This window comes from Balaenoptera ricei, chromosome 10 (assembly GCF_028023285.1).
Source record: "Balaenoptera ricei isolate mBalRic1 chromosome 10, mBalRic1.hap2, whole genome shotgun sequence".
NCBI classification, from domain to species: Eukaryota; Metazoa; Chordata; class Mammalia; order Artiodactyla; family Balaenopteridae; genus Balaenoptera; species Balaenoptera ricei.
Window position 1 is genome coordinate 46,726,154 of NC_082648.1, and position 20,068 is coordinate 46,746,221.

At 45.7% G+C, this 20,068-nt stretch overlaps 1 protein-coding gene across 4 annotated transcripts; it reads left to right on the forward strand.

Annotated features, from left to right (window-relative positions):
• Positions 1–1,207: 1,207 nt before the first annotated feature.
• RAB5B (RAB5B, member RAS oncogene family) lies at positions 1,208–18,747 on the forward strand. 4 transcript variants are annotated; one of them, XM_059936131.1, is made up of 6 exons: positions 1,208–1,316; positions 12,449–12,711; positions 14,614–14,765; positions 15,047–15,169; positions 15,734–15,827; positions 16,150–18,747. In XM_059936131.1, the coding sequence occupies exons 2-6, from the start codon at positions 12,549–12,551 to the stop codon at positions 16,263–16,265; spliced, it is 648 nt and encodes a 215-aa protein (XP_059792114.1). In that variant the 5' UTR covers positions 1,208–1,316; positions 12,449–12,548; the 3' UTR covers positions 16,266–18,747. The 4 variants fall into 4 exon arrangements, with proteins under 4 accessions (XP_059792114.1, XP_059792111.1, XP_059792113.1 ...); XM_059936128.1 differs by having other exon boundaries at positions 1,290–1,510; XM_059936130.1 differs by lacking the exon at positions 1,208–1,316 and adding an exon at positions 2,594–2,611.
• The last annotated feature ends 1,321 nt before the right edge of the window (positions 18,748–20,068 follow it).

A 20,068-nucleotide genomic window follows, 5' to 3' on the forward strand; every position in this document is an offset into this window, starting at 1 on the left:
ATCTCTCTTCTCCTTTACTTTTGCATATTTACTGAAAGAATGGTGTGAGAGAGAATATGAATGTGTGCACGTGATAATAGGTTTCAGACCACTTTTCCTAATCACTCTATGCAGGGCTACCCACCCCACTCCATTTCGACCTCTGTGATGCAATTGGGATAGTGCCGCGGGTGGGTGAAGTGGGAATTATTGCCCCCATTTTACAGCTGGGGAAAGTGAAGCTTATGTATTTCCTACTTCACTTTCCCCTAAACCTGCATCTCCCCCACCCCACCCACCCGCCCCCAGACACACATATCACATACACATACACACAAGGCTCCAGTTCCAGATTTTCAATGTTAGGGCTCAGGAGCAGCAGTATGGTTGGAAGTGGGCTCCAAGGTAATTCGCATTGACGCTGCATTTCCCAGTAAGCTCGTCTTGTTTTCTTTTTGTTCCATATCACAAAGAGCAAAGTTTTCTAAAGATACTTATTCACATTTACATGCGATTCAGAATATATCAATCGTCTGTATGAAAAATCATTATACAGGGGCTAAAGCCTCCCCAAGCTACCACTTCTTGGGGTTGCCATTGTCTCAGCTCACCAAAAAACATCTCAGACTGCCGCGGGCCATCCCCAAAATTCCTGTGCTCTGGGGCCCCACTAAAAGGAGGAAGCACCGACGTGAGGGCTGCTTAAATTCCTAGGCTCCGGGTCCCTAGGAGAGGTATTTCCCTTCACGCCCGCGAATTTGTGATAGAAGGCGGGGCGCCAGAGGCAGGCCCCGCCAAATCCCAGGGGAGGGGCGAAGGTCAGTAGCCGCCTTCCTAAGGCCTCTTTCAACCCCGCCTTGCCTGCCATTCAAGTCCCGAATTTTCGCAGTACTGGTTAAAGTTTCACTTTGACCCGCCCCCATAGCTCACCTGATTAGATGTTTATGAGTTAAAAGGCGGGGTCATTAGGGTATCGAGATGCTACTGGTTAGAGTATACGCCTGTCAACGGGGTACCGCCCCCTACCTCGGGGAGCTCGCTCTTTAGTGGCTCCTCACCTCATCCATCTTCAAAGTTTCCCTCTCTGTATTGGTCTGGGGCACCGCCTGTCCAATCCTCTGCTCTTACACGTCGGTGAGAGCACCGCCTTTCTCCAGAGGATTGGCGGATTAGCACGCGCAGAGCCCACCCTTGATGGTAGGCGGGTAATCGTGCAATTGGCTGGGGCCCCCGCCACAGGGCGAGGAGGAGGAGGAGGGGCAGGAGGGTTTGGTTGAGCTGCAGCTGTTTGTCTGTTCGACACAGGCTTGGGCCCGACGGGGGAGACGGAGCCCCAGGTACCGGGCTGATGGAGCCCGCAAGGGCAGGGGCGGAGGCGCCCCGGAGAGGAGTGCGGCCTGAGGGCAGAGGCGGGTCTGGGCCTCCGCGAGGGTTAGAGTGGCCCACCAGAGAAAGGAGAAGGGGGCCGGGCCCCGGCAGGCCTAATGGGGGCGCTGAGGAGGGGGCCGGGCGGGCTGGGAGCCCGAAGTTGGTGAGTCGGGGAGGCGGCCGGGTGGTGTTGGCGGCCGGGCTGGGGGCCGGCGCGGGAGGCCCGGGGCTCGTGTGCGGGCAGGGGCAGGCCTCATTGAGCGGCGCCGAAGAGGGAGGAACTAGGGGAAAGGGACTGGGCGGCGGGTGAGGTAAGTCCATTCTCCCGGAGGTGAGGAGGGGTCAAACTCGGCGCCCGGGCCCGGAGGGGAAGGGGCTGGGGCTCTCTCGAGAGGTCTCATTGGAAGGGCCAGGGAAGGGTTCTTAGCTGGGTAAGAGGCATTCTTTTCAGGGAAAGTGACTTATAAAAATAACTAGGGTGCCCCAGAGTTGAGCTGAGAGGGATTTGGGTTCAGTGCGGGAGAACTGAGACAAGCGAAGAAAGCTTTTCTAATCTAGAAGACTCAGGTAGCTGGGGCAGTGGAAGCAGGGCCTCCCATCAGTAATGGGAGCTTCTGGGAATGCTGAAGGGTGGGCTGGAGGCTCTGGGGCTTGCGAGTAATCACGCTTTTGTTCCCATTAGTGTGGAGATGTGGCAACTTGAAGTTTTTTGGTACTCCCAGGGTAGCCTATGAAGACAAAAGTAACTTTTTTTTCTGTGACTTGGCTATTCCAGACTCAGCCCCTGCACTTTCCCTCGAGCTGGTTTAGGCTGCAGCCTCTGTGTTTCTTCTAACCTCCTGTTTCTCATGTCCTGTGAAAAAGCTAAGAAGTTAGATTTGGGGGATGTTTGTTCGTTTCTTTCCTACTTAATAATGTGGTCTATACTGGAGACCATATCTCTCACCTAGAGGTGGGGAATCAGTGACTCATTTTCTGCATTGGAACTGGGCTTAGGGATCCCCAGCCATCCAGAGATCTCCCGACCATAGTTGGTGAAACTTTTGTGGCACTTAGGCTTGGGTATTTCCCAGGCAGGTAATGGTTATGTGGAACCAAGCCTGGAAATATGAGGTGATATCACGGAGGAAGGGATTTGGGGAAGAGTGAGAAATTCCATTCCAGAAGGTTGGCATCACCCCTGTTCTTTGTCTACTTCTTCAGGAGCCCGGGTTTCTGAGCTATTAAAAAGTTGGGTCAAACAGAGAGGCACTTGGGGAAGGAGGTGAGTAGAGAAAAGGAAGATGGATTTCTAAGACATAGGGGTCCCCTCCTCCCAGATATTTTTAACGGTCTACTGACCTCCTTAGTCCCCTCCATAGATTGGAGCTTATTGGATTTTCCCTTATTATACTTCCTCCTTTTTCCCTTTTATACCACTGTATTTTATAAATACATTTTTTCTTAATTAGAAAAGTAATAAGTACATATTTTAAAATATTCAAGTTTTATAGAAGTGTAAAAAGTGTAGATCCTCCCACATATACCTCACTCATTTCATCCAGAAAGGTCAGAGATAAGAGACAGTAGATTAGACTAATCTTACTTCACTTTGGGGGATGTGCCACCAAAGGCAATTCTGTTTTCATGTTCCCACCAAACTCTGGTTTCTCATTCTTTCCAGTTTTCCCTTCTGGGACCATACTCTGTTATTTATTGTGCTCCTTTCACAGTTCATTTTGTCTTGCTTTTATCAAATTCAGACAAGCAGAGAGCTGTAGTCTGGGTTATCCCTCACATCCTTACGCACACATGCACACACACACGCACACACCCCACTTGTGCACTGGGTATCCTAGGAAATGCCCAAATAGATGGCCAAAACGTCTTTCTCTTTTATGGGCAGGAAAGAAACATTAAAGTGAATGATTTTGTTTGGGAGAATTGTTGGCATCTGTGCTAATGTGAGGAATTTGAGACTTCTATCTTCTGGTTCATGGTCTCTGCATGTTCAGATTATGTGACTGTCCCTTCATTATCCCAGAAGAAGATGATGGTTCTCCTAAGGAGCCCCTGTGTCTGTCTTTCTGTAATGATATGAGAAGCTTCCAAATCTCTCTGGCTTTGAAATTGGTTTTCCTCTAAACCTCAGCACAGCTGGGACATTTTATACACCACCTTATTAATTGAATTTGTCCTTACTGGCTTCAGAAGCCCTGTGATGTGCCCAGCCTTTATACAGTGCCCTCAGAAACCTTGATTATTGTCCCCCCAGGAGCTTTTATTTTCTCTCCTGCAAAGCCAGTCCTAGAGAAAGTTGTGTAGATGTGTATGTGTGTGTTTGTTTTTTAAATCCTCACTAAGCTTTGCCATTTCCTACATCCTGATGATATCCTGTCCCTTTCTTCTATACATCCCTTTTTGTCTTTCTTAATCAAAGCCTACTTTCAAAAAATGATCTGGAATTGCTCCATATTAAGGTGTAAATAACAAAAAGTCACTTAAAGTATTAATTCTTCCAAGAGTTTTTGCTTCTTAAAGAGGGAGCTAAGGAGTGGAAATCATCAATATAGAATTTCAAACATAGATCTGGAGTTACAAAAATATATTTGGAGAAGAGGACTTTCCCATTGCCCTTGAAGTCATACCTCATCCCATCTAACTCTTACTTTGCCCAGGAGCAAGGATTGCCCTTTTATAGTTTACTCATGTGTGCGCATTGATACGAATTTGACTTATGAGGAGACATGGGGTAGGAGAAGCAAGTGTATAGCCTGCTCACTAATCCTAAGGCATTTCAGGTTGGAAAGTAACCAAAGTGTGAGACGTTGAATTTAAAATAAGGAAACGCAACAGCCTTCTTGGAGGAGGGATACCTTAAAACCCTACACAATACACTCCCACTTCCCAAGAATGTTTTAGGAAAGATTTAGTCACTGACTGACCAGTAACTGAGCTGAATAAGGAGCCACCCAGGTGAGCAAAGTGTGTGCATATTTCTGGGCCAGGTTGTAGTTTCTGTTGAGGGGCAGTGGGTACCTTGCTAGAGTGGTAGTATGTTTTTTTTTGTTTTTTTTTTTTAAACTTGTGTTTCTGAAGTTCAGGAATTAATAGAGATAATGACCCGAAGTTTTTTGAACATTTAACATCCACTGAAGATTCAGAGAACTTTGTTTTTAGCCACAGTTGCCTCAGTGTTAACGGTGGGAGGGCTGCATATTTGGTGTGATTAGGCCATCTGAGGCATAGTAACGGGTGACAGGAAAAGCAGTTAGCCCATGTGAGTTGCAACAGTACCTTGTGGGCTGGGTCCCAAGAGGCCCCTCCATCCAGGGGAGATCACAAAGAGGCAAGAGGGAGAACTGGCCTTTTAAGAACATTCCCAAATGGAACTGAGTAAGAATCTATTCAGATGGCACAGAAGGGGAGGATTAGATGGAGGAAGGAAGCAGGATTGCTTTGGCCTTAATTAATGAACAGCTACTAGGGACCAGGCATTGTGCTCTGCTCTGGAGATTCAAGATGACATAAAAAATAGTCACACTTTTTGAGAAGTTCATAGTTTAGCAGAGCAGACAGACACAAACAATTAAGTCAAATAATGTAATAAATGCTGTGATAAGAATACAGGGTTTTTTTTGTTTGTTTTTGTTTTTTGCCCGTGCCACACGGCTTGTGGGATCTTAGTTCCCCAACCAGGGATTGAACCCGGGCCCTGGCAGTGAAAGCACTGAGTCCTAACCACTGGACAGCCAGGGAATTCCCAAGAATACAGTTTTAATACTATGGGATCCTAGAGGAAGCAGTGACGAATTCTGCTAGGGTGAGAGGGTAATTATGCAGTTTCACAGAGAAGGTGACATTTGAGCTTGGCTTTAAAAGACACATTAGGTGTTTGCTAGGCAGACAAAGTGGAGAAAGGCATTCCAGTCTTTCATAGGTCAATAATAGGGAGTTTGCAGTACCATGCTGATAAGACATAAGAATGCTTTTAGGGAGAGGGTGGGGGAAGTGGAAGGACTCTCATTTAAGCCTGTGACTCATTGGTTAACATTGGATCAACACAATGAGCCAGGTAGTGGAATTCAGTTTAAGATTTTGGTAATTTGGGGTCTAAACAAAGTTGGAGAGTTGAAGGTGTTTACTGGCTTCTGCTCTGTCTTCCCTGCTCAGTAAATCTCGCATTAATCCCACAGCCCATTGAATTCTGCAGAAATTACCATTGCTTTCCTAGCACCTTCCATTGATTTACTTCTGTTTCAACTGTCCTGGTGGGGGTTGGTCAAGACCTTTTAGAGAAGCACAGTAATGAGTGAGTCCTTCTGTCAAAAGGATATGGGAGTAGATTCCAGTTCCCAGCGAAGGCCTGGGCCTTCCTAACTTGTTTTCAGTCCCAAAGGAAGTACTTATCTAAACTGAATAGAAGCAGAAACTATCCAATCTAAGCTCTTGTTCCTGTCCTGGTGCCTTCTTTGGATTTCAGTTCAGAGTTCAGCATCTCCTGCTTCCTGAAGAGGTATAGTGGTATAACAGGAGCAGGAGGACCTGGCTGAGAGTACTTGCTAGAAGGAGACTTGCTACTAAGCAGTTGTGTGAAAGCTGGCTGTGTGACAACTCCTGGCAAGCTGGTTGATTTTATTTGCCTTAGTTTCCTCTCTGTAAAATATAGACTGGACTAGATGACCTCTAAACTGCCTCTTATCTGGCAAACTGAACTTACAGGGCTAACATTTGGGAGGGGGCTAGACTCCAGTGGCTCTGTGCCTTGAACTCAGTCTCTATTGGTAGATGACAGACTTCTGGAGGCTTCATATGTAGTTGGCATAGGAACCCAAAGCTACCAAATGGGAAGGAATCTGAGGAATGGAGTCTTGCCCTAGGCAGACTCCATTCCTCAGGTTTCGGCAGGCTAAGAAACCTTTCCTTTTTTTTTTTTTTTGGCCACACAGCTTTCGGGATCTTAGTTCCCCAACCAGTGGTCGAACCTGTGCCCCCTGCAGTGGAAGCTCAGAGTCTTAACCACTGGACCGCCAGGGAAGTCCCTAAGAAACCTTTCCTATTCATATTTCCCTGTGCTGCTGGGAGAGCTGCTCACACTAAAGAACTTGCCCCTCATCCTCCACCTCTCCCTTCCCCAATAGACTGATGACATGGTCATGCCTTAATCCTCCTTAGTTAATGGTCTTTTTTTTAATATATAAATTTATTTATTTTATTTATTTATTTTTGGCTGCGTTGCGTCTTCGTTGCTGCACGCCGGCTTTCTGTAGTTGCGTCGAGCGGGGGCTGCTCTTCGTTGTGGCTCGTGGGCCTCTCATTGCAATGGCTTCTCTTGTTGCGGAGCACGGGCTCTAGGTGCATGGGCTTTGGTAGTTGCAGTACGTGGGCTCAGTAGTTGTGGCGTGCGGGCTCTAGAGCGCAGGCTCAGTAGTTGTGGCGCACAGGCTTAGTTGCTCCGCGGCATGTGGGATCTTCCCGGGCCAGGGCTTGAACCCGTGTCCCCTGCATTGGCAGGCCTATTCTTAACCACTGCACCACCAGGGAAGCCCAGTTAATGGTCATTTGATAAGCCATTCTTGTGGGGCTGCACTTCTGAGGGAAGTTGTCATCTCATGTGAACTGGAAGTTTTTTGTTTTTTTTTTTAAAGCTTGGAATATATTTTTTTTAACTTATTTATTTATTTATTTTTGGCTGTGTTGGGTCTTCGTTTCTGTGCGAGGGCTCTCTCTAGTTGCGGCAAGCGGGGGCCACTCTTCATTGCGACGCGCGGGCCTCTCACTATCGCGGCCCTCTCACTATCGCGGCCTCTCTTGTTGCGGAGCACAGGCTCCAGACGCACAGGCTCAGTAGTTGTGGCTCCTGGGCCCAGTTGCTCCACGGCATGTGGGACCTTCCCAGACCAGGGCTCGAACCCGTGTCCCCCGCATCAGCAGGCAGACTCTCAACCACTGCGCCACCAGGGAAGCCCTGAACTGAAAGTTTTGAAGGGAAGAAAAACCTTCTCCCTTTTTTTGCCTCAGGTTTGAAGGTAATAATCATCACCCCACTTGACTGGTTGGCTGTGATTTATTTTTTGCCTTTGGATGGATCATTTGCCCACTGTCAACTGTTAGCAAAAAAATCACCGCTAGAATAGTGGAGAAATCAATTGAATCTTATATGTATTATTCCATTTCTGTACCCCTGATCTTTTGAGAGTCTAGCTATTGCATAAGAAACATGATACCCTTATTAACATGTTGGGATTAAAGATCAAGGCACAGAGATGGGCCGCCCATCAATTACTGTGAACAGAGAGGGTAGGACATATTCTTGAGCTGAAACATTGGAGTGGGAGATAGTCTTTTCTAACACCATAGTTACTAATCTCTGACAGTTCAATAAAGTTTGCTGATTGGCTCTGGCTTGACTTATCTGTGGGGGTTAGTGACCAACCCGTGTGTCTGTGACTGTGACTGTTTCCTTTTTTTTTTTTTTTTTGGCCGTGCCGTGCTGCTTGCAGGTTGAACCCGGGCCACAGCAATGAAAGCGCGGAGTCCTAACCACTGGACCGCCAGGGAATTCCCAACTGTTTCCTATCTTCACACTTCTCCAACTCCCTACTGTTTTCCCAGGCCTAGAGAGACGTGTCTGCTGATGAGAATTCAGTCCACTCTAACTTAGTGTTCTGCCCCTTGGATCACATGCTTTGAAATGTGAGGGAGTAAGTTGAAGAATCTAGTAACTTTTTCTGTTGTTTTTTTTATTTATTTATTTTATTTATGGCTGTGTTGGGTCTTCGTTTCTGTGCCAGGGCTTTCTCCAGCTGTGGCAAGCGGGGGCCACTCTTCATCGCGGTGCGCGGGCCTCTCACTATCGCGGCCTCTCTCGTTGCGGAGCACAGGCTCCAGACGCGCAGGCTCAGTAATTGTGGCTCACGGGCCCAGTTGCTCCACGGCATGTGGGATCTTCCCAGACCAGGGCTCGAACCCGTGTCCCCCGCATTGGCAGGCAGATTCTCAACCACTGCGCCACCAGGGAAGCCCCCTTTCTGTTGTTTTTTAAGAATATAGTGTATGTGTGTCAACCTAAAGGAAACTTGATCAGCTTATGATCTGTAGAGGTTTTTTTCCCTATTGTGTCATCTGTTTTCTGTTGTAAAGTGTAGTTATGATGGCCTATCCTCTTTTCCTATGAAACAATGTATATGAAGTACCACGTAAATGTGTTTTTAAAAATAATTCTTGCAGATGCTGAGAAGCCCTAAGAGAAACACATTTCTTAAATGTACCCAGAACTTTGGAATTGAATTCAGTTTCTGCCTTTTACTACTTTCACCTATTATCCTCCCTATCCCAACCCCAGATCCTCATAGATAAGGAAACTGAAGCTTAGAAAGGCAAAGGGAGTGAGTGGCCTAAGATCACAGTGGGTTAATTGGCAAAGCAGAGAATAAAACTGAGGCTTGCCTGATTCCAAAGCCCTTACCACTGTGCAGGACTGCCTCTGTCGACTTTAACTTTCCATTTTCATAATTGCTCCATAACTTTAGTAGCAGGGTTGGAGAACCTCTGACTCCTGGAGAGCTATATTAAACCCTCTTCTTAATTTCACCTGGAAGTGCTTTTTTAGGCTGGCCGGAGACTAGATTTCCTACTAACCCATCTTTCAGTTTCAGGTCTCTCCAAAGCAGTGTTTATTAAACTTTATTTGACTGTGGCTCATTAAAAAAAAATTTTTTTTACATCATAATTCAGTGTGTGTACATACACCCACAAGTGAAACATTTTCACAAAATTATTCTCATGCTTATTATTTGCAATCCACTTGATTTTTTTCTTTTTCTTTTTTCTTTTTTTTTAAATATACTGATCATGATCCAGCAAGTGATTTCAAGGTCACTATTGGCTTACAGCCCACAGTTTGAGAAACACTGCTCTAAAGGTTTGAGGATGAAAAGAGCTAAAGAACTGTGACTAGTGGTTAAGAAGCTAATTAATACTGATTTTTGCAGTACTGGTTCCCAGAATTTTGGATTTAATGGACCAATTAATTTAAATTTGGGGGTTTCTATTTTTCCACATAAGTATATTTAGAAAGCTTACTACTGCCTATCAACACCATTATTTGTAATTTTTTTTTAAAAAAAGCAATATTTAAAAAAATTATGTAGGAAACTTTAAAAAAATATATTTCCTGTTAAAAAAAGAAAGAATTATGTGGAATGAAAAAACCTGAGTCCTTCTCATACCATTTTCCTCAATCCCACTCTCCTTAGAGGGAGGTAACCACTGTTAACAGATGAGTGTGTACCTTTCCATACCTTTTTCTCTGCAGAATGTTGCTTTGTTTTACAGAAATAGGATCAACCACATGTTTTGTTCTCTAACTTTTTTTTTTTAACTTAACAATAGGTCTTAGAGGTTTATCCATGCAAAAAATACATATTTACCTTTGAGGGAAAACTGATACAAAAAACGTAAGTTAGAAATCTTGTTATAAAGGATACTCCTAAAATGAATAAATTTAGCTTTATGAAGAACTTGCTATATCATTTTTTTTTTCTTTTTTTTTTTGCTATATCATTTTTATTTAATCATTTCATCACAGACCAGTGAAAACTTCATCACAAAGTGGCACATGTATGTATATCTGGATTCTTGGGACTCCGTGGCCTAGGGGACTACAAAATACCCAGTAGGATCAGAGTAATTTCTTGCAGTCCTCTGTCTTAATCTGGTCTACTTTGGGACTTTTCTGGGTTCTCATTTCAATCTCATTTCTCCGTTAACTTCCTCTTTACACATTTTTTTTCCTGTTTTTTTTCTCTACCTCTTTCATATCATGGCTGCTCTTTAGGCATATATTGATAACAACTAATATTGAGATATATTAAATTGATCTTTTCTGTGAATCAGGGTCACTAAATAACAATACCTGTCTTTTTTTTTTTTTTTAACACTTTGGCAGTTTCTTTTATTTTTTATTTTTTAATTTTTATTTATTTTTTAATTTTTACTTATTTTTGGTTGTGTTGGGTCTTCGTTTCTGTGCAAGGGCTTTCTCTAGTTGCGGCAACGGGGGGCCACTCTTCATCGCGGTGCGTGGGCCTCTCACTATCGCGGCCTCTCTTGTTGGGAGCACAGGCTCCAGAAGCGCAGGCTCAGTAGTTGTGGCTCACAGGCCTAGTTGCTCCGCGGCATGTGGGATCTTCCCAGACCAGGGTTCAAACCCGTGTCCCCTGCATTGGCAGGCAGATTCTCAACCACCGCGCCACCAGGGAAGCCCAACAATACCTGTCTTACTATTCATTAACACTATGTTAAATTTTTCACTTAATCCTCAGGGCTACTCTATGAGGTAGGTATTTTTTCCATTTTATAAAGGTGGGAGCTTCCCTGGTGGCTCAGTGGTTGGGAATCCGCCTACCAATGCAGGGGACACGGGTTCGAGCCCTGGTCCGGGAAGATCCCACATGCCTCGCAGCAGCTAAGCCCATGCACCACAACTGCTGAGCACGTGTGCCACAACTACTGAAGCCTGCACGCCTGGACCCTGTGCTCCGCAACAAGAGAAGCCCCGCTTGCTGCAACTAGAGAAGGCCCGCACACAGCAACGAGGGTCCAACACAGCCAAAAATAATACATAAATTAAATAAATAAATTTAAAAAAAAAAAGGTGGAAGGTAAGGCTCAGGCAATTTTCTTGATGTCATATTAATAATGATTAATAGCTTAATATTCATTGATATAGCACTTTTTTTTAACTTTGGGTTTGTTTGTTTGTTTATTTATTTATTTATTTATTTATTTATGGCTGTGTTGGGTCTTCGTTTCTGTGCGAGGGCTTTCTCTAGTTGCGGCAAGTGGGGGCCACTCTTCATCGCGGTGGGCGGGCCTCTCATTATCATGACCTCTCTTGTTGCGGAGCAAAGGCTCCAGACGCGCAGGCTCAGTAATTGTGGCTCACGGGCCTAGTTGCTCCGCGGCATGTGGGATCTTCCCAGACCAGGGCTTGAACCCATGTCCCCTGCATTGGCAGGCAGATTCTCAACCACTGCGCCACCAGGGAAGCCCCGCTAACACTTCTTTGAATCTCACAATTCCTTTCCCGTCAGAGTCAGGATGATGAAATATATTCAGGTTTGGGTGACTGGACATTCAAAGTCCCAACTTTCTCTCTCTGTCTGTCTCCTCCTCCACCACCAGCTTTCCTAGCCGCTTGGAAGGTAGAGAAGGTGGTTCAGTTTTATTCTTTCATCAAGTATTTATTGCTTGAAGACTTATCCCCTATACCATCTACTGGAGATTCCCGCATGTGTTTAGAAGGTACACCTTCTTTCTCTGCCTCTAACTTGGAGGGCTACAGCTGTTAGGCCCTTTCAGTGTGGAGGGTAGTCTAATCCCTAGGCACCAGGAAGACAGCTGCAAGTTGAGAGTAAGTCAAGCCTACTGACTCAGACTTGATAGATTTTCAGACTTGGAGAGGTGGCAGAAGAAAAGTGAAAGAGTTAATACTGAATGTGGTCTGTTTCTCTATTACCTTTGACCAGAAATGAGAAAGGATGGATTTTCTGATCATTGGACCTTGGTTATATTTTCAGAAATGTCAATTTTCAGAAATGGTCGTGTAAGAAGGATATAGAACCAGAAGCTATCCCTCTATTCTTAGGATGGGTGACTGTTATCCCATACCCCTAGAGTGAATTTCTCATTTTGAAAGCTAGAAAAAAGAGGGGGTAAAAAAAGGACAGCACCAGGACACCAAGGAGATAGTAGGATTTAGGGTACTTTTGGGTGGATCTGGGTGCTCTTCGGGCCAACTAAAAGTTGATCAATATGCTGTTCTTTGAAGACCTGGTGGGGAATGATTGGGAGATTAAAAACTACTCTCACATGGTTTTCAGTCTCCATTTCAGCACACTCTACTTCAGATGCAATTCTTATTTTATTGTTCCTCACTCTTACCAGTGAGTGTCAGGTGCCTGGGACCCTCTCAGTGGTGTAACCTTTTAATGGTGGGTGATTGTAAGAGTTAAGTCCTCATATGAGCAAAGAAATGAAGAGATTCTGTCCTTTCTCTAAAAAGTGATTGCAGCTGTAATGGCCCTGTGTTTAATTTTACCTCCTTTTTTTCTTGCAGGACTGTTGAAGCCTGGAAGTCCCCTCCCCTCCCCCCTCCCCCCTCCGCCGCTTTGTGGCATCCCCCTCCCTCTACCCTTTCCCACTCTGATAATCTAGCTATGACTAGCAGAAGCACAGCCAGGCCCAATGGGCAGCCCCAGGCCAGCAAAATATGCCAGTTCAAATTGGTCCTGCTGGGTGAATCTGCAGTGGGGAAGTCTAGCCTGGTATTACGTTTTGTCAAAGGGCAGTTCCACGAGTACCAGGAGAGCACCATTGGAGGTGAGTACTTCAGGGAGAGAAGAGGTTCAATGCTTAGAAGGGCTTTTGAAGGGAGATCTAGGGATCTGTTTGTGGAGCTGGCCCTCTTAGCTCCCTGGAATGGAAATCCTTTAAGAAACAAAAAAAATTGCCATAATGCCCAAAAGCAGGTCTATGTTCATCCTCTTACTTCCTAGAAGAAAGTTAGAAAGGTTGGCCTTTGAGCACCAAGAAAACCACTAATTTTTTTATCTGTCTGTTTTCTTCCTCCTCCCACTCTCATCTTTTTTTTTTTTTTTTTTAATAATTTTATTTATTTAGTTAGTTGTTTGTTTATTTTTGGCTGCATTGAGTCTTCGTTGCTGTGCGCAGGGGCTACTACTCTTTGTTGCGGTGTGCGGGCTTCGCATTGCAGTGGCTTCTCTCGTTGAGGACCACGGGCTCTAGGCGCGCAGGCTTCAGTAGTTGTGGCACGTGGGCTCAGTAGTTGTGGCTCGCAGGCTCTAGAGCGCAGGCTCAGTAGTTATGGCACACAGGCTTAGTTGCTCCGCGGCATGTGGGACCTTCCCGGACCAGGGCTTGAACCTGTGTCCCCTGCACTGGCAGGCGGATTCTTAACCACTGCGCCACGAGGGAAGCCCCCACTCTCATCTTAATGCCAGTGAAGTTCAGTTGAGTGTCATCTTGAACAGGGTTGGTTTGGGGCAGTGGCTCATAATCAAAGATGTACATCAGAATCACCTGGGGAGCATTTTCATTCTATGCATGCTTGGGCCCTACCCTAGATCTACTGATTAGTATTGGAGGTAGGGTGAGGTTGGTGGCAGTATAGACATGTATGTTTGGAAAAGCTCCTTAGCTGATCCTGATGCACATATCTGGTAAAATAGAGGTTAGAACTAAATACAAAAGATAAAGGAATCTGCCTTTCCCACCTTCGCTACCTTCTCTTTGCCACTACCCCAAAATAGGGTGGTAATTTAATAAAGGGTCTTTTATGAGAACTCCCATGTTAACTCCTTCCCCACTTTTATTGGCGGGGGGGGTGACTTATTTCCAAGTCACCTTGGAAATGTGTTCTTGGACCAGCAGAGGTAATATGAAAAAGTAACAGCCAAATAATACTGATAATGGTGGGACCTAACAACAGACTTTAAAATCGTCTAATCAGTTCTCTTTTTTTTTTTAATTTATTTATTTTATTTATTTATTTTTGGCTGTGTTGGGTCTTCATTCCTGCATGCAGGCTTTCTCTAGTTGCGGTGAGCGGGGGCTACTCTTTGTTGTGGTGCGCGGGCTTCTCACTGCAGTGGCTTCGCTTGTTGCAGAGCACGGGCTCTAGGCGCATGAGCTTCAGTAGTTGTGGCATGCGGGCTCAGTTGTTGTGGCTCACGGGCTCTAAAGCGCGGGCTCAGTAGTTGTGGCACACGGGCTTAGTTGCTCCGTGGCATGTGGGATCTTCCCGGACCAGGGCTTGAACCCGTGTCCCCTGCATTGGCAGGCGGACCGCTGCGCCACCAGGGAAGTCCCTGTCTAATCAGTTCTTGATGTGACTTTTATCTGAAGCTTATTATCTCCGTCATTGTCTCTTACTCCTGTGTTTTGGTTAGAAGAGGGATGACTCTGGTATAAGTGCCAGTTCTTTCTGTCCCTCAGAGTTTACGATGTTCCCCCATTCCTTAGCTAGAGAAACTTGTGGCAGGGAGGACTTAGCCAAGAGCAGGCTTGATTCTGGTTCCAAGATCTGAAGGAAAATGCTAAACCTTTCTTGTGTGTAAGGAGGAGAATGCTAAACCTTTCCTGTAGCTGAATGGCCTGGGTGGTGACTTATCTTAGACCGAGAGTAGAGAGATTTTGAAGAAGGGTAGGATGTTCCCATACATCCTCCCACTTACAACAACTTCTCTGTTCTCTCATTCATAGCGGCCTTCCTCACCCAGTCGGTTTGTCTAGATGACACAACAGTCAAGTTTGAGATCTGGGACACAGCTGGGCAGGAGCGATACCATAGCTTGGCCCCCATGTACTACAGAGGTGCCCAAGCTGCAATTGTGGTTTATGACATTACTAATCAGGTAAGTGGGCTGAGAAGATTGTCCTTGCTTTTATTTATAGTAATTAAAATAGGTGGGGGAGAGAAAACTTGTTCTTGAAATAGCAAATAAGAATACAGATTATGCTTCCAAGTGCTGAGAAGACAGAGGTAATGAATTACCAGAGACAGGTGGTTTCAGTGAGTGAAGGCTGCTTAGAAGAGGTGAGTTTTGAGACTGGGCTTTGAAGTTGATGGGCCTGGATTGGCAGTCAGTAGGCTGAATGAGCCAGCCTACTCATTCTCATCCTTGTTTTCTCCTAGGAAACCTTCGCCCGAGCAAAGACATGGGTAAAGGAACTACAGCGACAGGCCAGTCCTAGCATCGTTATTGCCCTGGCGGGGAACAAAGCTGACCTGGCCAACAAGCGCATGGTGGAGTACGAAGTAAGATGGCCACAGAGTCCCTCTCTGACACACTCCCTCTGTGCTTGGGACCTCTTTTTTCCAAACCTGCCCTTTCTGAAAATCTCATCTGAGGACATTCATCATCTCATTCCCCAGTTCTGCACCAAGTTAAATACAGCAACACTGTGACCCTAATGCCAGCCAGGATATTTTAGAGGAGTCAGAAGAAAATTCCAGAGCAGAGGGGTAGGGAAGTACCAGTACCAGCTGTGGGGGTACCAGTATGAAAAGAGGAAGGAGGGAGCAGTTGAATTTGAGGTAAGGGATACTCAAGTGTCAGAACCCAAAAGCCCCCAACCAACTTACCTCCTCCCCAGTAATTAAGATTCCTGACATCTGTTTGTTGGATTAAGTGGTCTAGACCATGGGTCATCCCTTGAGGGAGTCATCTCCAAAATATGGGTCCAGGGCTAGCTGGCTCAGAGGGGCAGTTAAGGGGAGGGAACCTAGGATATTGTCTAGCTCTGGTGCTACATGGGAGTGGAAAGGCAGTACTTGTTCCTGCCCTACAGTCTGAGTCCCAGTACACCCCACCCCTTGCAGGAGGCCCAGGCGTATGCAGATGACAACAGCTTATTGTTTATGGAGACTTCAGCCAAGACAGCTATGAACGTGAACGATCTCTTCCTGGCAATAGGTAAGGTCAGAGCAGCCTGAGGTCTTCCTGTGTTTTTTCCCTTGCCTCCAGGCAAGATGACTAACCCAAGTCATAAGGATAAATGGGAGCGTCTCCTCTTATGAAAACTTTAGGTGTGGAGATACCTTAACTTTCCATTGTGACCTCCATCCTTTGGCTGCATTTTGAGCCCCCTCATCTTCAATGTAGTTTACAATGAAACCTCCCCTCTTCGGAACGTTCTTTTAGTCTCTCGCATTTCCCCTTTCCCCCAATAGTCTTTTTCTGGGGGGATGAGTAAAATCTACCATACTTTTTTGTTCCCTTCTGTTTTTATCTCTAGCTAAGAAGTTGCCAAAGAGTGAACCCCAGAATCTGGGGGGTGCAGCAGGCCGAAGCCGGGGTGTGGATCTCCATGAGCAGTCCCAGCAGAACAAGAGCCAGTGTTGTAGCAACTGAGGGGGTGGCTAGCGGCAAACAAGTATGGAGCTAGCACGAGAGCTCAGAAATAACCTCCATCCCCACCGCTCAGCACACAGCCCCTACGGTAACAGCACACTGGGCCCTGGCTCCCAAGGGCTGCCTCTTGACAGCTCCGTCATGGCACTTTTTAACGCTTCAGCAACAACACCAGGCAGCTGTTGCCACTGGCCTCCTACCCCTGCTCGGGGGCTTGGGGGTCAGATCCCCCAGGACTTACCTTCCAAAACAAACTTTCTTCACTTTGTATTATAGGTGCAAGACAGTGACCTACTTATCTTTCCTCCTCCTCCCCATTTTTTCAGAAAACTCTTTTTTGTCTCCTGCCCTTTCCCCTTCTGCTTTTGGTCAGTCTCTCTTCTTGATCCCCTTTTCTTCCTCTCCCCAGGATGGAGAAGGTAGTGAACCCAGGAAGTGAGGAAGGAGGTTTCCAGTTCAGTCACATTGAGGACCCTGGGGGAAAGTAAGGCTCAGAGCAGGGGGGAGTAAGGAAACATTTCCTTTTTGTTTTTATTTGGTTGGAGTTTCTCATATTTGAAAACACTGAGTTGGCCTTGTGGAGGGTCTTTCTAGGTAGAGGTGAGAATGGGAAGGCAAGCTGTCAGGCAGCAGGTTGGAGTCTTGTTAGCTAACTGGGCCGAGGTGGAAGAGGTGGAGATGCAGTGTCATCTGTGGCTCAGGAACTCTTCTAAGGCTTACTTTCCCCTCACCCAGCCTCTTAGGTAGCTTCTCCCCCATAGTGGGGGAGATTCTGGACCCCAGAGTCCTCCAAAGAATCTTCACTGGTTGCCTGCATCTTTGGCTCTGCTGTGATCTAAATGGAGGAGGGACCAGTTTCTGACACCCATCCTCTGACTTACACATATGCATTTTTTTCTCTCTGGCCTTCAGATGGCCTCAGTCCCAGCCACGATATCCCCCTGCAGTTTGCACTTTAATTGATGGTAGTTCAGTTGTGATACTTGTTTTATGGGGGTTTTGATTGATTTACCTGCCCTCTTAACTTTTTAATTAAGTGGAATCCGAGGTGTATATGAGGTTTGGGGAGGGGCTGTAGAGAACAGTACCGGTGGCAGCTACTCAAGCCCAATCTCCACTGCTAGCTTCCTCCAACTCTGATTCTTACTTCATCTATATTCTTGCCAGCCTAACTCTTGGGTATAGGTTTACCTTTCCTGAGGAGTTAACTGAGCAACTGGAGAGCAGTCTCAGGATAGCATAGGCCGTTGTAGGGGAGTGAAGAGGAGTCAGCAAGAGGGAGGAGTTTTCTGTCCTTTCCCAGGGTTCCCATTCAATTTGATCCACCCATTACCATGTCTTTTCTACTTCCCTGTAAATAGGTATGATCTTTATTCCCACTGTACAGTCTGTTCTGCCCCCCACCTCCCATCAGGCCCTATTTCTTTTCTCCTTTGTTAGTATCTTCAGTTTGGTCCCTCCATGCTTACCCCCCAAACCCATCCCCCATGCAACCAGTGGTTTCATCCACGTACCGCTAGGGGGGTAGTACCACAGAGGCCTACTTGTGGCCCCCTAATATCATAACACCTGTTCCTGTGGACAGGGAACGACTGGCACTGAAGGTACCTCACAACTGTCTCACATCACCAGAGGACGTTGGGCCTTTCTAAATCTCTAGTCTCTCTTCACATCCCTCATCAGGTATTTTAAGATGTCTTTGGGAAGCCATCAAGGCAAGAGAGAACTCTAAATCCCTTCTTGTTCTAGCCCAGGGTTTTGAGGAGATTGGGGGAAATAAGATAGGAGAGGCCATAGTGACCTAGGATTGGAACCTTTCTGCCCTTTTGGCTTGCAGACTGCCTTCTGTCCCAGAGAAGCTGAGAAATCCATGAAGCTGAGATTCTGAAGGACCCAGCTTAGGTTCTTCCACTTACACCTAAATTCCCTTCCTTTACCAGGGGCAGCCTTAGTTCCCGTGGCCCTGAAACACATACACATTTTCCCCTCCTTTTCCCAGCACCCACTAGCCCCCCAGAGCAGCCAGTGCATCCTTACAAGTGGAAGAACTACGATGGCTCTCTTAAGTTTCATAGAAATGAAGTTCTTTCTCTGTGTAGTTTTCCCCATGGAGCAGTAGTGAAGATGTTTCATTGCCTTGGGGCTGGGAAACCATTTCTCCAGGCTTCTTCTCCCGTCCCCTGACCCCCTTAGGAACAGGATTGGCCTTAGCTTCTGGGCCTATCTGCTGCCTTCCTTCTACTTCCTATTAGCTCTTCTGCTTTCCTTTGAGCTCTGTTGGGCTTAGGGAATCTTAGTTTTTATTTCCCAGCTCTTCATTTTTTTCTTCTGATTTTTTTTTTTTTTTTTTTTGCTTCTAAGAAAGTATTTGCCTTTTTTCCCCTTTCTTCCTCTCCCAACATAACAATCGTGGTAACAGAATGCGACTGCTGATTTACCAATGTATTTAATGTAAGTAAAAAAGGACAAAAAAAAAAGTGTATTGGAGTGTTGCTTCTTCTTTTTTTTTTTTTTTTTTGCTATTTCTCTGTCTGTTACCAGAAATTTGGAAGGCAACCCAGTAATGTTTTATTGAATCAGAAACACACCCTCCCTTGCATCCTGGTACCTCCTTATTCTCATTAATATTTTCTTGAATAGTGAGATAACCCAATTTGGAGAATAGCCCCTTTATTGCTGTTTAATCACCCCTGTTCCCAGGCCACTAGAGAGCTCACCAAATCTGTCCCTAGCTTATTTTTTTAGGCCATCCTAACATTGTATACATGGAAGGGGGTGGTGGTCTATGGACCTCTGGGCAGACAATTGATGAGATTGGAGGGAGAGGTGGTATTTGTGAATACTTCGAAGTATTATGCAAATATCTATGTGCAGCTTTCTAGGGAGAGGGCCCACTGCCTTAATTAGTATCTCAGAGGGGTCCATGACTTAAGAAAGTTTTTAAAAATCACTGAGTTAACATTATTGATTGATCATGTGGCTTCTACCCCAACAGGAAAATTTCAACAGGAAATTCTGCTCGTTTCTTGCTGTACTTGAAGCCCTCAGTCCCTCACAGTCTAAGTGGAAGTGGGTGGGGGGGAATGATACAGAGAAAAGATTAGGTATGGTTGCAGGTGGAGTTTTGAATTCCAAAGAATCTGAAGGACAGGAAAGACAGAGCCTGGAATTCAGTCCCATCTCTGACAGTTTACCAGCTGTGGCCTTGATCAAGTTACTTAGCTGCTTTCTGCCTCAGTTTCTTCTGTAAAATGAAGAAAATTTGAGATTTAAAGGTCAATTATATAAAGCATGTGTGTGGCTTTATGTAGGGTGACACTTATTAGGCAGAAGTCTCATCCCATGGCTTCAGGCAGTCCTTAACTGACTTCTCTGTATCCTGGGTAGGATAGGTTGGGCATCAGGCTTCTCCGATGATTTAATTGTACACAGTTGAGTTAGGAATCTTTCTTTTTCCAAAAACCTTAGAGCCAAAATCACCTTTTCACTGTCAGTTTCCCTTACTGTGTATCTCTTAGGACTCCCCCCAAGGCTTCTTCATTCCTAGTAAAAGCTCTTCTAGTTCAGTTTAGGAAAGCAGAAAGGGGAAATGATCTTCACTTAAAGTAAGGTTGTAACTCAACCTTCTAGTCTCTAGAGGGCAGTGTGGATACGTTTGCCCCGGGTCCACAGCTAGCCAATGACAAGTTTTCACTCCCACACCAAATGATAAAAGGGTAATAGCAAACAATTTCTGTTAGTATCCTTTATTCTGATATGAGCAGTTATAATCTTCCTACTTTGGGCGTTAAAATGTCATCAAG